The sequence below is a fragment of the Xenia sp. Carnegie-2017 genome, unplaced genomic scaffold, assembly GCF_021976095.1.
Source record: "Xenia sp. Carnegie-2017 unplaced genomic scaffold, XeniaSp_v1 HiC_scaffold_22, whole genome shotgun sequence".
Taxonomy (NCBI): domain Eukaryota; kingdom Metazoa; phylum Cnidaria; class Anthozoa; order Malacalcyonacea; family Xeniidae; genus Xenia; species Xenia sp. Carnegie-2017.
The window spans coordinates 210,586-226,320 of record NW_025813485.1 but is presented as its reverse complement, the minus strand read 5'-3'; the positions used below and the strand labels follow the sequence as shown (position 1 = coordinate 226,320).

Below are 15,735 nucleotides of genomic sequence, written 5' to 3'. Positions count from 1 at the left end.
AGCGTAACTTGTAGCTACTCTGTGTAACTTAGTTAAAACGTTACAACTCGTCATTTGGCAACAAAACATGTCATAATATTTGTATACCTTAAACGAATGGAAGATGCATAAAATTTAGCAAGCGTGCCTGAATGTATCAGTCTAGGGTCGGTGGGTGACATGAGCTTGGTCGCAGTTTCAAATTTAATGTGGCGATCGGGTTACTGCCAAAAAACAAGTCACGCCTTCAAAAGCCAAAAGTGACAAGTTTGCCAGCTCAAAATAACGTTCAGCTGACAAACATGCTTCTTTTTGAAACGTTTTGAATGCACAGCCAACGATAGTTTGTAATGGTTTTACATTAAAGATCAAATTTATCAATATTACATACAAAATATCGGCTTTCAGCTATGTTATATCAATAACTACTCTTCCGTCTTCTTTGCATCTGAAAGCAAAAATAAATATTCAAAATTCATGGAAATGAAGCAGTACTAGCAGATGGTCGTACACTCGTACCAGTTTATAAAACTTAATTTACATGAAAAGCAATATAATAAGTAACATGGCATTATCTTCAAGACTGAGTTTTGAAAACCAGAACAAACAACTTCGGTATGGTCTTTTAACCACCAATGAATCAATGGTTCACCTCTTTCATATACACACTGCCTTTAAAAAAAAGGTTTGATGAACTCGACGAGTTCAGGTATTTATTGAGACCAAAGTAAACAATGATTAGCCAGATGTTTATAGTTGTAGATCGTCCAGGTAAGTAGAGTCCTAAGAAGGACTGTTGGTGTTGATGTTGAATGATGTTTCAACAATCTTAGTGGTAGTCATCTTCAGAGTCTTTTTGTGGTTAGCAGACAAAAAATACGGCGAACCTGACGTTTACTTATCACTTCATTTCCCATACTAAAGTCTTAATATTTTTAACTTGAAAATGTCTGTAATATAAAACACTGTTTAGTATATGTGTGTCATTTTGGGGTGATCTACTGCACGATCTACATCTACCAACATATAACAATACTCCCGTTAAAGTAAAACCATTCACTTAAATGCTTACCTAGTTTATTTTCTACAACGTAAAAAGTTCTTAACTGTGCTTTTTGTTCAAAGTCTTTATAATTTATTTTACATTGCAAGTATGTTTGTTTTATAACTTGAAATTCTCTAAGTTCTCATTTAACCAGATATCCAAAAACCATTGAACATTTGTGAGAATTTGATCTCTGTTATTATGTACAAGTTTCGTTCGAATTACATGCTTGATTGTTTATAAATAATACGTACGGACAGTAACGGACGTACCCAGCTGTTATTCTAATTATATATTTTACGTGGAAACGATATCGCTGCTTCTTCTGAGAAAATCACTTATCTTATTTACACGCAAAAACGTCAGAATTTCAGTCATCAGGAATGGTATAGCTGAAAAATATGTCACGTAAGTACTTGAAAGAAAGTAGAGTTAATCTGGTAGTGATCCAAGAGAAATAATGATTATTTTAAAGTTTTGTGACGGTAATCTGCAATGATTACAATCTTGTTTAGAAATCGTTCATTTTTCTTCAAAATAAAATCAATGAAGATACGAGCGAGACTTTGAGAAAACTCTCCAATAAAGAGATGATTTACAAGTGCGAGCGGACATTGACGGTCACGAGACAAAAAATTATTGACTTACCAATATTGATATTAGTTCTTTCACTGAAGAAACTTGTTTTGACATAGCATATTTAAACCATTTCAAGAACTAAACGTGTTACATTAGCTGGTTGCGTTAAACATTTAATTTGAGTTAGTAAAATTTGTCTTTGCAATATTTTCATCAAAAATGTTGAGTGTTTCAAACGTTAACATAGTACATCTTTAAGGAGCGCTTTGTTTGAGCAATTTCCAAGTTTTGGAAACAAAAAGATCACGACTTTTTATGTTCCTAGAAAGAAAATTTCCAATAACGACTCCATTGGGCAACACACCAACCCCACCGTCACTACCAACTGGAACAATTATAGCTGGAGTAGACATCTTGTATTTTTTCAAAGGTTTATTTGCCAGTAAACAGCGTATGTTGTTTGAAACGAGGTCTACAAGAAAAAAGTTGAATTAACTTTAAAACACTGAAAAAAAACTTAACATTTTAAAAACTTAAAATCAATTTTAGAAAAAAAACATACAAGTTTTATCTTATTTCTCACAATAAAAGCATAAATACATTTTGTATTGAATTATAAAGAGTAAAGTTTCGACATCAAATCATGATCAAGTAAAAAAAAACATTAGATGGTTAAAAACATGCGAAACACACCAGCATGTAAGCCTGCAACATAAGCTTCCTTTATTTCTTTACTATTACAACAGTCACCAAGAGCAAAAACATTTTCAAATCCTTCAACTTGAAAATATTCATTCACTTTCAGTTGATTCTTCTCGTCCATTTTGTCCTGCAGATTATGCTTGTATGCTCTACTGTTAACACTCATACCAATACATTTTAGAACTAGGTCCGCATCAAGATTTGTGTCTGGATTATCAGTTGTGATTTTGACAGGTCCAGAGACCCAACCAATACTACTAGGAAACTAAACATTGAAAAAATTCTGTAAGAACTAAAGTCAGTAGCCTTGTGGAGGTGATGGAGTTAAGGCCAGTATGTGGGTTGAGGTAAATGATGCCCCTAAACATCCCGGGGGAACCTAATCACCCTAATAAGTGCTAAACCACTGGGTTTAGTGATATATTTATCAAAGAAGACCGAAATTACTCTGATGCTGAAGTATAGTGTATATTTTTTCACTGATAAATGATTAATTATACAAGGGACTAATTATATTGACATAAGTAGGAAAACTACATAAAACACAAATTGAGAGGGGTGGTAATGAATATTCATATATATTCAGCTCTGCCCAACTGATTTCTTTTGAGATTAAAATCACTTTTGAAAGAAATTAGTGATGCACAACTTATATATGAATATTCACCCCACCCCAATTAACAATCCAGTTTTGCCCCTGACTGACATTATATTCAAATTTTTGCAACACATGTCTAATGGATAGGTTACGTTATTAGGTGTTTTTGAACTTACCTTGTCTCAAACTAACAATTATTAACAAACATGACTCTTAGCTACTAGTGAACAATTTCTAATAATTTATCTTACATTTATTTCTTCAAGATTTGCTCTCTCTCCAAGAATAACATTAATGCCTTTAGCCTTCACTGTGGAAAGAATCTTTTCATAAAATTTTGATTTCAATGATGGATCACATAATGTTGTTTTGTTGTGGATAATGTGAATGTTCTTATCCTGGTATTGATCAACAATTTCTCCAGCCATTTCAATTCCAACAGGACCCCCACCAATAATGACAATATTTACACTTTCTTTGATCTGTATAATAATATAACGCATTAAAAAGACAAAGGACAATGTGTTTGAAGTTGCATATTACATGTGTAAGTTGTTGATTAACCTACTTTATCACTTAGTTGCTGATACAATTCTTCAGATGCTTGTCTAGATGAACCAAATGGGAGTTTTCCTAGTTTGAGATGAAATCTTGATTGATATTTATTTTATTTGAAGATCACTTATGAATGAAATAAAGAGTGAAGAACTTTTACCTGGGAAATCATTGGAAGATCCACACGCAAATACCAAATAATCATATGAAATTCTTTCTCCACTCTCAAGAATAACATAATGATCAGATAGACTAACACCAGTGACAATGTCTTGTTTGAACTCTCCGTGTTTTAGTGCTGGTTTGTAAGGAATCATCACTTTCTTTGCAAACTCAGCAGGTGAAACAGCGGCTCGTAGTGATCCAACACAATGATGAAAAAAAGGCTTCGAATCAACAAGAATAACGTGACAGTAATTATCTAATTTAATTGCAGCATTTACACCAGCATAGCCTCCTCCAATAATGACTACTTTACTTTCACTACGAACTGAAGAAGAATTTCCCATTATTGAATTTGATTTTTATTTTAAGTATTGTCTATAAATTGAGTGAATTGTTTGAACTTTGTACAAAGATTTGAACCCTGTAACAGCCACTCCAGTCAAACTGCTCGAGGTCATTCCTCGTTTCCCGTGGGAGGAAAGAAATTTATTCAATATGGTGGACGTTAATCTCACTGGTTCATCTCATCTTTATGGGTTCATATAAAGTCTACCGCTACCGTTATGTACAATTTTTATGATCAAATAATATTAGTGAAAGCCGATGTGTCAAAAATCGTGCGTTAAATTAATGTAAATACAACTTCTTGCAATTTTACATTGGTAAAAAGTTATAGTCGATGTAGATAAAGTTAGCAATTACTTTCCTTGTTTTTTCAAGGTGTTCGACTGCTAGTGCAAAATAGTTCTTCTCTATCAAGTTTAAATCTTGGTATGTTTTAAACTAGTTTCTAGATCTCAAGCATTTTTTTGCTTGATTTCTTGTAATATAAACGTTATTTGACATTTTGTGTTTATTTTCATGTTTATCAAGTTTTTTAAATCATGGAATTGACTAAAGATGAGTGCAAGAGAATCTTGAGACGTATTGGTAAGATTTTATACTTTTTATAAAACTTTTGTTGGCATATTACTGAGGATAGAAAATTATCCAGTAAGTGCTTTGTTTACTGCACAGTGAAGACAGAAAAATTATATTATATGTGGTTTTATTGTCATACTGCTTGTAGATATTAAATATATTTAATAAACAGTTTTATTTAATGTTGTCATATTTTCACATAACAACTTTTAAATAACTGGCATTCTCATTCAAAACACTTGCAATGCTCTTTAAATCCTCCAAAATTTCTATGTTTTACCATGTTAAAAAATTTTTGTTCTTACTATGTTTAGAACTTGAAGCATATTCAGCTTTGGTGACAGCTTTGCGGGCTCAGGGTGAACTAGACAGGTTTGGTACTTGTTTGGTTTAAAGCATTCCTTAACTACCCCACACATTGTAATTATACAAGAAACAATGCATTCTGTATCATTGATTTGTTTGGTCTAAAGTGTTTTGTTTTGGTAGTACTTTATATTGTCTGATTATAACATTTTTACATGACGACAATGATTTATTGCAGTCATGTGCTCTTTTGAAAATAACATTATAAACTTATTTATTATATTAAAATATTTAGGTGCAAGAAGAGATTATTGAAAGAACTAGGCGAACAATTAAGGTACTAAAAATGACCATCATGAAATATGAAGTATCTATAATATTTGTACTATAAAACCAATCGAACATGACTGTTAAATTCTATTTCAGTATTTCAACTGAACGCCATAGAGCTGAAATACGACGTGCAATAAATGATGATAGATTATCCATGATTGCTGAATGGTAAGTTTTAAACTTCATTGATGCCAGTCCATCTTGTGTCATTATTTAAATTCTTTTTTTTTTAGTGTCTGTGGTTCTCACTCAAGTATTGAATGGGAGTCAGAAGGTCGTCGTGTTGTTCCTTTGATGCCTCGTCTTGTACCACAAACTGTGTTTACGGGCACCGCAACAGCTGCTGCAAATCAAGCTGCAAAACTGAATGCGGCCTCATCAACTGCAAAAGGTTGTTATTTACTTAATTCTATTCATCATGTCGATGATTATCATCAGAACATGAACACATTCGAAATCTGGCTGGCCTTTCATTTATTGTTTACTTTAATCATTCATCTGTATAATGTCTTGATTGAAAAAAGGAATAACTTACTATTTATATTGAATTTTCTTTCTTTTATTATTTGCTAGCTGTGAATAATGACGAAGACTCTAAATCCAGAAAATGCCTAGGAACTGCAACATCTGTTCAGGTTACTTTATTGATACTTTTATAGTATCATCTGCACAACTTGTTGTACGTTGAGAAAGTCACTATAAACATGTAGATGTATGTTGAGAAAGTCACTATAAACATGTAGATGTACGTTGAGAAAGTCACTATAAACATGTAGATGTATGTTGAGAAAGTCACTATAAACATGTAGATGTATGTTGAGAAAGTCACTATAAACATGTAGATGTATGTTGAGAAAGTCACTATAAACATGTTGTTGTATGTTGAGAAAGTCACTATAAACATGTAGATGTATGTTGAGAAAGTCACTATAAACATGTAGATGTATGTTGAGAAAGTCACTATAAACATGTTGTTGTAAGTTGAGAAAGTCACTATAAACATGTAGATGTATGTTGAGAAAGTCACTATAAACATGTAGATGTACGTTGAGAAAGTCACTATAAACATGTTGTTGTACGTTGAGAAAGTCACTATAAACATGTAGATGTATGTTGAGAAAGTCACTATAAACATGTAGATGTACGTTGAGAAAGTCACTATAAACATGTAGATGTATGTTGAGAAAGTCATTATAAACATGTTGTTGTATGTTGAGAAAGTCACTATAAACATGTTGTTGTATGTTGAGAAAGTCACTATAAACATGTAGATGTATGTTGAGAAAGTCACTATAAACATGTAGATGTATGTTTAGAAAGTCACTATAAACATGTAGATGTACGTTGAGAAAGTCACTATAAACATGTTGTTGTATGTTGAGAAAGTCACTATAAACGTGTAGATGTACGTTGAGAAAGTCACTATAAACATGTAGATGTATGTTGAGAAAGTCACTATAAACATGTAGATGTATGTTGAGAAAGTCACTATAAACATGTAGATGTATGTTGAGAAAGTCACTATAAACATGTAGATGTACGTTGAGAAAGTCACTATAAACATGTTGTTGTATGTTGAGAAAGTCACTATAAACATGTAGATGTATGTTGAGAAAGTCACTATAAACATGTAGATGTATGTTGAGAAAGTCACTATAAACATGTTGTTGTATGTTGAGAAAGTCACTATAAACATGTAGATGTATGTTGAGAAAGTCACTATAAACATGTAGATGTACGTTGAGAAAGTCACTATAAACATGTTGTTGTATGTTGAGAAAGTCACTATAAACATGTAGATGTATGTTGAGAAAGTCACTATAAACATGTAGATGTACGTTGAGAAAGTCACTATAAACATGTAGATGTATGTTGAGAAAGTCACTATAAACATGTTGTTGTATGTTGAGAAAGTCACTATAAACATGTAGATGTATGTTGAGAAAGTCACTATAAACATGTAGATGTACGTTGAGAAAGTCACTATAAACATGTTGTTGTATGTTGAGAAAGTCACTATAAACATGTAGATGTATGTTGAGAAAGTCACTATAAACATGTAGATGTACGTTGAGAAAGTCACTATAAACATGTAGATGTACGTTGAGAAAGTCACTATAAACATGTAGATGTATGTTGAGAAAGTCACTATAAACATGTAGATGTATGTTGAGAAAGTCACTATAAACATGTAGATGTATGTTGAGAAAGTCACTATAAACATGTAGATGTATGTTGAGAAAGTCACTATAAACATGTAGATGTATGTTGGGAAAGTCACTATAAACATGTAGATGTATGTTGAGAAAGTCACTATAAACATGTAGATGTATGTTGAGAAAGTCACTATAAACATGTAGATGTACGTTGAGAAAGTCACTATAAACATGTAGATGTACGTTGAGAAAGTCACTATAAACATGTAGATGTATGTTGAGAAAGTCACTATAAACATGTAGATGTATGTTGAGAAAGTCACTATAAACATGTAGTTGTACGTTGAGAAAGTCACTATAAACATGTTGTTGTACGTTGAGAAAGTCACTATAAACATGTAGATGTATGTTGAGAAAGTCACTATAAACATTTAGATGTACGTTGAGAAAGTCACTATAAACATGTTGTTGTATGTTGAGAAAGTCACTATAAACATGTAGATGTATGTTGAGAAAGTCACTATAAACATGTAGATGTATGTTGAGAAAGTCACTATAAACATGTCGTTGTATGTTGAGAAAGTCACTATAAACATGTAGATGTATGTTGAGAAAGTCACTATAAACATGTAGATGTACGTTGAGAAAGTCACTATAAACATGTAGATGTACGTTGAGAAAGTCCCTATAAACATGTAGATGTGTGTTGAGAAAGTCACTATAAACATGTAGATGTATGTTGAGAAAGTCACTATAAACATGTAGATGTACGTTGAGAAAGTCACTATAAACATGTAGATGTATGTTTAGAAAGTCACTATAAACATGTAGATGTACGTTGAGAAAGTCACTATAAACATGTAGATGTACGTTGAGAAAGTCACTATAAACATGTAGATGTACGTTGAGAAAGTCACTATAAACATGTAGATGTATGTTGAGAAAGTCATTATAAACATGTAGATGTATGTTGAGAAAGTCACTATAAACATGTAGATGTACGTTGAGAAAGTCACTATAAACATGTAGATGTATGTTGAGAAAGTCACTATAAACATGTAGATGTATGTTGAGAAAGTCACTATAAACATGTAGATGTACGTTGAGAAAGTCACTATAAACATGTAGATGTATGTTAGAAAGTCACTATAAACATGTAGATGTACGTTGAGAAAGTCACTATAAACATGTAGATGTACGTTGAGAAAGTCCTATAAACATGTAGATGTATGTTGAGAAAGTCACTATAAACATGTAGATGTATGTTGAGAAAGTCACTATAAACATGTAGATGTACGTTGAGAAAGTCACTATAAACATGTAGATGTATGTTTAGAAAGTCACTATAAACATGTAGATGTACGTTGAGAAAGTCACTATAAACATGTAGATGTACGTTGAGAAAGTCACTATAAACATGTAGATGTACGTTGAGAAAGTCACTATAAACATGTAGATGTATGTTGAGAAAGTCATTATAAACATGTAGATGTATGTTGAGAAAGTCACTATAAACATGTAGATGTACGTTGAGAAAGTCACTATAAACATGTAGATGTACGTTGAGAAAGTCCCTATAAACATGTAGATGTATGTTGAGAAAGTCACTATAAACATGTAGATGTATGTTGAGAAAGTCACTATAAACATGTAGATGTACGTTGAGAAAGTCACTATAAACATGTAGATGTATGTTGAGAAAGTCACTATAAACATGTAGATGTATGTTGAGAAAGTCACTATAAACATGTAGATGTACGTTGAGAAAGTCACTATAAACATGTAGATGTATGTTGAGAAAGTCACTATAAACATGTAGATGTATGTTGAGAAAGTCACTATAAACATGTAGATGTACGTTGAGAAAGTCACTATAAACATGTAGATGTATGTTGAGAAAGTCACTATAAACATGTAGATGTATGTTGAGAAAGTCACTATAAACATGTTGTATGTTGAGAAAGTCACTATAAACATGTAGATGTATGTTGAGAAAGTCACTATAAACATGTAGATGTACGTTGAGAAAGTCACTATAAACATGTTGTTGTATGTTGAGAAAGTCACTATAAACATGTAGATGTTGAGAAAGTCACTATAAACATGTAGATGTACGTTGAGAAAGTCACTATAAACATGTAGATGTACGTTGAGAAAGTCACTATAAACATGTAGATGTATGTTGAGAGTCACTATAAACATGTAGATGTATGTTGAGAAAGTCACTATAAACATGTAAATGTATGTTGAGAAAGTCACTATAAACATGTAGATGTATGTTGAGAAAGTCACTATAAACATGTAGATGTACGTTGAGAAAGTCACTATAAACATGTAGATGTATGTTGAGAAAGTCACTATAAACATGTAGATGTATGTTGAGAAAGTCACTATAAACATGTAGTTGTATGTTGAGAAAGTCACTATAAACATGTTGTAGTACTTTGAGAAAGTCACTATAAACATGTAGATGTACGTTGAGAAAGTCACTATAAACATGTAGATGTACGTTGAGAAAGTCACTATAAACATGTAGATGTATGTTGAGAAAGTCACTATAAACATGTAGATGTGTATTGAGAAAGTCACTATAAACATGTTGTTGTATGTTGAGAAAGTCACTATAAACATGTAGATGTACGTTGAGAAAGTCACTATAAACATGTAGATGTATGTTGAGAAAGTCACTATAAACATGTAGATGTATGTTGAGAAAGTCACTATAAACATGTAGATGTATGTTGAGAAAGTCACTATAAACATGTAGATGTATGTTGAGAAAGTCACTATAAACATGTAGATGTACGTTGAGAAAGTCACTACAAACATGTTGTTGTATGTTGAAAGTCACTATAAACATGTAGATGTATGTTGAGAAAGTCACTATAAACATGTAGATGTATGTTGAGAAAGTCACTATAAACATGTTGTTGTATGTTGAGAAAGTCACTATAAACATGTAGATGTATGTTGAGAAAGTCACTATAAACATGTAGATGTACGTTGAGAAAGTCACTATAAACATGTTGTTGTACGTTGAGAAAGTCACTATAAACATGTAGATGTATGTTGAGAAAGTCACTATAAACATGTAGATGTACGTTGAGAAAGTCACTATAAACATGTAGATGTACGTTGAGAAAGTCACTATAAACATGTAGATGTACGTTGAGAAAGTCACTATAAACATGTAGATGTATGTTGAGAAAGTCACTATAAACATGTAGATGTACGTTGAGAAAGTCACTATAAACATGTAGATGTATGTTGAGAAAGTCACTATAAACATGTAGATGTATGTTGAGAAAGTCACTATAAACATGTAGATGTACGTTGAGAAAGTCACTATAAACATGTAGATGTATGTTGAGAAAGTCACTATAAACATGTAGATGTATGTTGAGAAAGTCACTATAAACATGTAGATGTATGTTGAGAAAGTCACTATAAACATGTTGTTGTATGTTGAGAAAGTCACTATAAACATGTAGATGTATGTTGAGAAAGTCACTATAAACATGTAGATGTATGTTGAGAAAGTCACTATAAACATGTAGATGTATGTTGAGAAAGTCACTATAAACATGTTGTTGTATGTTGAGAAAGTCACTATAAACATGTAGATGTATGTTGAGAAAGTCACTATAAACATGTAGATGTACGTTGAGAAAGTCACTATAAACATGTTGTTGTATGTTGAGAAAGTCACTATAAACATGTAGATGTACGTTGAGAAAGTCACTATAAACATGTAGATGTACGTTGAGAAAGTCACTATAAACATGTAGATGTACGTTGAGAAAGTCACTATAAACATGTAGATGTATGTTGAGAAAGTCACTATAAACATGTAGATGTATGTTGAGAAAGTCACTATAAACATGTAGATGTATGTTGAGAAAGTCACTATAAACATGTAGATGTATGTTGAGAAAGTCACTATAAACATGTAGATGTACGTTGAGAAAGTCACTATAAACATGTTGTTGTACTTTGAGAAAGTCACTATAAACATGTTGTTGTATGTTGAGAAAGTCACTGTAAACATGTAGATATACGTTGAGAAAGTCACTATAAACATGTAGTTGTATGTTGAGAAAGTCACTATAAACATGTAGATGTACGTTGAGAAAGTCACTATAAACATGTTGTAGTACTTTGAGAAAGTCACTATAAACATGTAGATGTACGTTGAGAAAGTCACTATAAACATGTTGTAGTACTTTGAGAAAGTCACTATAAACATGTAGATGTACGTTGAGAAAGTCACTATAAACATGTAGATGTATGTTGAGAAAGTCACTATAAACATGTAGATGTATGTTGAGAAAGTCACTATAAACATGTAGATGTACGTTGAGAAAGTCACTATAAACATGTAGATGTACGTTGAGAAAGTCACTATAAACATGTAGATGTATGTTGAGAAAGTCACTATAAGCATGTAGATGTACGTTGAGAAAGTCACTATAAACATGTAGATGTATGTTGAGAAAGTCACTATAAACATGTTGTTGTACTTTGAGAAAGTCACTATAAACATGTAGATGTACGTTGAGAAAGTCACTATAACATGTAGATGTATGTTGAGAAAGTCACTATAAACATGTAGATGTATGTTGAGAAAGTCACTATAAACATGTAGATGTATGTTGAGAAAGTCACTATAAACATGTAGATGTATGTTGAGAAAGTCACTATAAACATGTAGATGTATGTTGAGAAAGTCACTATAAACATGTTGTTGTATGTTGAGAAAGTCACTATAAACATGTAGATGTATGTTGAGAAAGTCACTATAAACATGTAGATGTACGTTGAGAAAGTCACTATAAACATGTAGATATATGTTGAGAAAGTCACTATAAACATGTAGATGTACGTTGAGAAAGTCACTATAAACATGTAGATGTATGTTGAGAAAGTCACTATAAACATGTAGATGTACTTTGAGAAAGTCACTATAAACATGTAGATGTATGTTGAGAAAGTCACTATAAACATGTAGATGTATGTTGAGAAAGTCACTATAAACATGTAGATGTATGTTGAGAAAGTCACTATAAACATGTAGATGTATGTTGAGAAAGTCACTATAAACATGTTGTAGTACTTTGAGAAAGTCACTATAAACATGTAGATGTACGTTGAGAAAGTCACTATAAACATGTAGATGTACGTTGAGAAAGTCACTATAAACATGTAGATGTACGTTGAGAAAGTCACTATAAACATGTAGATGTACGTTGAGAAAGTCACTATAAACATGTAGATGTACGTTGAGAAAGTCACTATAAACATGTAGATGTACGTTGAGAAAGTCACTATAAACATGTAGATATATGTTGAGAAAGTCACTATAAACATGTAGATGTATGTTGAGAAAGTCACTATAAACATGTAGATGTACGTTGAGAAAGTCACTATAAACATGTAGATGTATGTTGAGAAAGTCACTATAAACATGTTGTTGTATGTTGAGGCAGTATGTTTTAAGTGTTATGTAAGTTTAATGAATTACAGTTGTGTAGAATAACAAAAGTAATGAATTTTTCATAAAACAGAATAACCAACCCCACTTGGCATAACTTTCAGGCATTTTTTTATTGATTATTGCTACAGAATACAATTGGTGTAACTTCTACGTCAGTTTGTCAGACGAGCACAACAATTTCAACAAAACCAACAATGTCAATTAAACAAGAACAAAAACATAATGGTCTATCGAAAATTACGGGACCAAATAAATCGTCTGTTTCAGTTGCCACAAATAAATATGTTGCACCTTTACCTGCCAGTTGTCTTCAGGTATTTAAACATTAAATCCTCGGTTATCCCTTGTTACTTATTACCATCCTTTAGTATTCCTTGTTAATTACACGATTCCCCTTATTTTTAAGGCTCATGCATCAGTGGTCAGCGGAAACAGCAATCGCATGAATTTAAATCTGAACAAAACGAAAGGAACGAAAATTCAGACAGCAGTTTCAACATCAATGAAAGTGAAAAGTGTAACTTCTTTTGCTCAAAATGTAACCCAACCATTGTTATCGATTTCCAAGAAATGTAAGTTTGTTATATGCTGAAAATGTATCCAATTGTGTAGAATAAAAAGTTGGATGTTTTTCAATACATAAAGTTTTATCAATGGTACATATGTTTATTGTGATTTTTTTATTGGATTTTGTAATTACAAGTGATTGTTTGATTTCAGGTAATGAAACAGCAAATTCATTAAGTAAAGCCAACGTTATTACAAGACATAATGCAACAAGCATTACCGTTGCTCCAAGGACATCACTTGCTACTTTAAAAACGACTATTCAGTCCAAACAACTCAGTCAGGTTTGTTTGAGATGTGTATAATTTAACATACCACAATTTATCATTTTGATATCTTTGTTAGACAAACTCATCGAAAAATGTTGGTTCAACTACGATGCAATTTGGTAAAACAGTTTCTGTATCGAGACGCACTTTACCTACAATTCTTCCGAAAACTGTTTCTTCTCTTCAAAAATCTCCGGTAAGAAAACTTCCTTCTATATTACCCGCTCCTGTAAAGTGTACGGTGTCAACTATTACCCGTCCTGTTGTGTCTGGCCTTGTTACTTCATCGCAAGTTGCAATTCCTACGTCACTTCACCCGCCCCAGTCTTTAAAATCGGGTTTGTCCGGCACAGTTACAAAATCATCTTCGACTATTTCCGTGGCAACTAAACGAAACACGGAAACGAAACGGTGTGTGCTATTCAAATGTTTTTTAAATTTTAGAAATGATTTTATTAGAACACTGCATGAAAAACTATTATTTTACAATTTTGTTTTTATTTAGAGATGCCGCTATCTCCCCTGTTCATTTTTCAAAATCACCTGTTTCCTCTCAAGATTCTAGTCCCATATCTTCAAAATCTTTGGACAATATACACCAGAGGTTTATATTTCTTTCCTTGATGGTTTCAACTTAAATTCTAAGAAAATTTTGATATCCAAATTTAAGTATTTGATAAAATATTTTGTTTTGCATGTTTTGGGGATCTATTTTAATACGGTCGTATTTTCTTTGGGGAAGGAGGGTTGTGGTAGATTTCACAGGTGGTGCATATTGTTGTACAACCATTAATTTGAATTTGTATATGAGCATAAGAAGCATAATGTTAACAATTTGTTTATTTCAAAGGGAAAGTCTATCACCAGTTAATGATATATTAACATTGGTAACATCACCTTCAAGTCTACCTTTTATCCCATCATCACCCGTGAAATCTCTTTCTAAAGCAACAGACTCCTGTCCTATTTCTCTCGAATGTGACGAAAATATCTCGGAGGTAAAAAATTGACATACTTTATATTCATAAAATGCAACAAATGATTGAGACGAGTTACACCAAAAGAAAGAAATTTATCTTCATTTATCAAACAAACGATAAATATTGTTAAATAACAGCGATTGATTTAAAAACAACACTTCATTTGTATTTATGTACAATTGAGTATCAAATTAACCTATATTATTTTACCGTGTTTGTAATATTATAGAAAGGAATCCTGATCACAAAAAAAAATGAGAAATATAGGTTCTACATACTGACGTTGTATTTCTTCTTTCATTATATGTAACAATGGCGAGATTTTATTTTTAATTTGGACAAAATTGAAAATTCAAAATGCTTTGATTACCTGTTTAGCACGATGTTAAAATTTTGTAATGTACTCATGTATTTTTTAATTTTTCTTGGACTATTCTTTGATTCCTGATTTTTCCTTCTGTAGGAATTCCAAGAAAAGTTGTTTAAAACAAACAGCATGTCGAGCTCATCCAGTAAAAATATTTTAGTATCATCAAACGTTGTACTTATGGAACAAAACTTACAAGATCTTGCAACAGAACCATCGTTAAAGGAACACGATAGTGTTTGTAGCTCAAATGAAAGAAGTGACACTGTTTCTAAAACAATTGATCTCTCACCATTGGTGAATGAATTACTTTCTAATACTCAGTTTGATTTCAATAAGAAAGAAACGGACAAAGAAAATTGCGACTTACTTAAAGAGAATTCTGAGAATATTGGTATATCACGTGCTTCGTTATCGTTTGGTTCTCCAATAAATGTTTATCCTAAAAACGAAAGTTATTTTCCTATTAATGAAAGAGAAAATGATTCAACTCATGATGAAATGCATGTTCAAAAAGCCGGTTTTTCCAATCAATATAAAGAGAAAAATACTGAATTTAGTAATGTTTTGAAAAATCTCAACGAGACATGTGAAATGGCCGACCAAAGTACAATGACGCAAAAGAGACAGAACAGAAACAAATTATCCGGAGCGGTACAGATCATCCTATATCACAGAAAATAAACTTATTAACAGAAAATCGTGTCGACAGGAATGAA

General features: G+C 31.9%; 2 protein-coding genes and 1 long non-coding RNA gene across 4 annotated transcripts; 1 reads left to right on the top strand and 2 right to left on the bottom strand.

Moving 5' to 3' along the window:
• Window positions 1–320: 320 nt before the first annotated feature.
• LOC124447285 lies at window positions 321–1,205 on the bottom strand. The gene is made up of 2 exons (XR_006948677.1): window positions 1,052–1,205; window positions 321–427 (listed from the first exon to the last, which is right to left on the bottom strand). It is a non-coding gene; the product is annotated as an uncharacterized LOC124447285 (long non-coding RNA).
• Window positions 1,206–1,750: 545 nt separating this feature from the next.
• LOC124447267 (ferroptosis suppressor protein 1-like) lies at window positions 1,751–3,967 on the bottom strand. The gene is made up of 5 exons (XM_046998168.1): window positions 3,619–3,967; window positions 3,472–3,536; window positions 3,155–3,385; window positions 2,297–2,570; window positions 1,751–2,075 (listed from the first exon to the last, which is right to left on the bottom strand). The coding sequence occupies exons 1-5, from the start codon at window positions 3,965–3,967 to the stop codon at window positions 1,858–1,860; spliced, it is 1,137 nt and encodes a 378-aa protein (XP_046854124.1). The 3' UTR covers window positions 1,751–1,857.
• A 113-nt stretch (window positions 3,968–4,080) lies between these two features.
• Window positions 4,081–15,700, top strand: LOC124447261 (BRCA2-interacting transcriptional repressor EMSY-like). 2 transcript variants are annotated; one of them, XM_046998159.1, is made up of 15 exons: window positions 4,081–4,255; window positions 4,344–4,394; window positions 4,497–4,553; window positions 4,859–4,916; window positions 5,146–5,187; window positions 5,277–5,351; window positions 5,417–5,574; window positions 5,757–5,818; window positions 12,962–13,147; window positions 13,240–13,405; window positions 13,554–13,684; window positions 13,746–14,080; window positions 14,175–14,273; window positions 14,520–14,667; window positions 15,113–15,700. In XM_046998159.1, the coding sequence occupies exons 3-15, from the start codon at window positions 4,508–4,510 to the stop codon at window positions 15,698–15,700; spliced, it is 2,094 nt and encodes a 697-aa protein (XP_046854115.1). In that variant the 5' UTR covers window positions 4,081–4,255; window positions 4,344–4,394; window positions 4,497–4,507. The 2 variants fall into 2 exon arrangements, with proteins under 2 accessions (XP_046854115.1, XP_046854114.1); XM_046998158.1 differs by lacking the exon at window positions 4,344–4,394 and having other exon boundaries at window positions 4,081–4,285.
• Window positions 15,701–15,735: the final 35 nt, after the last annotated feature.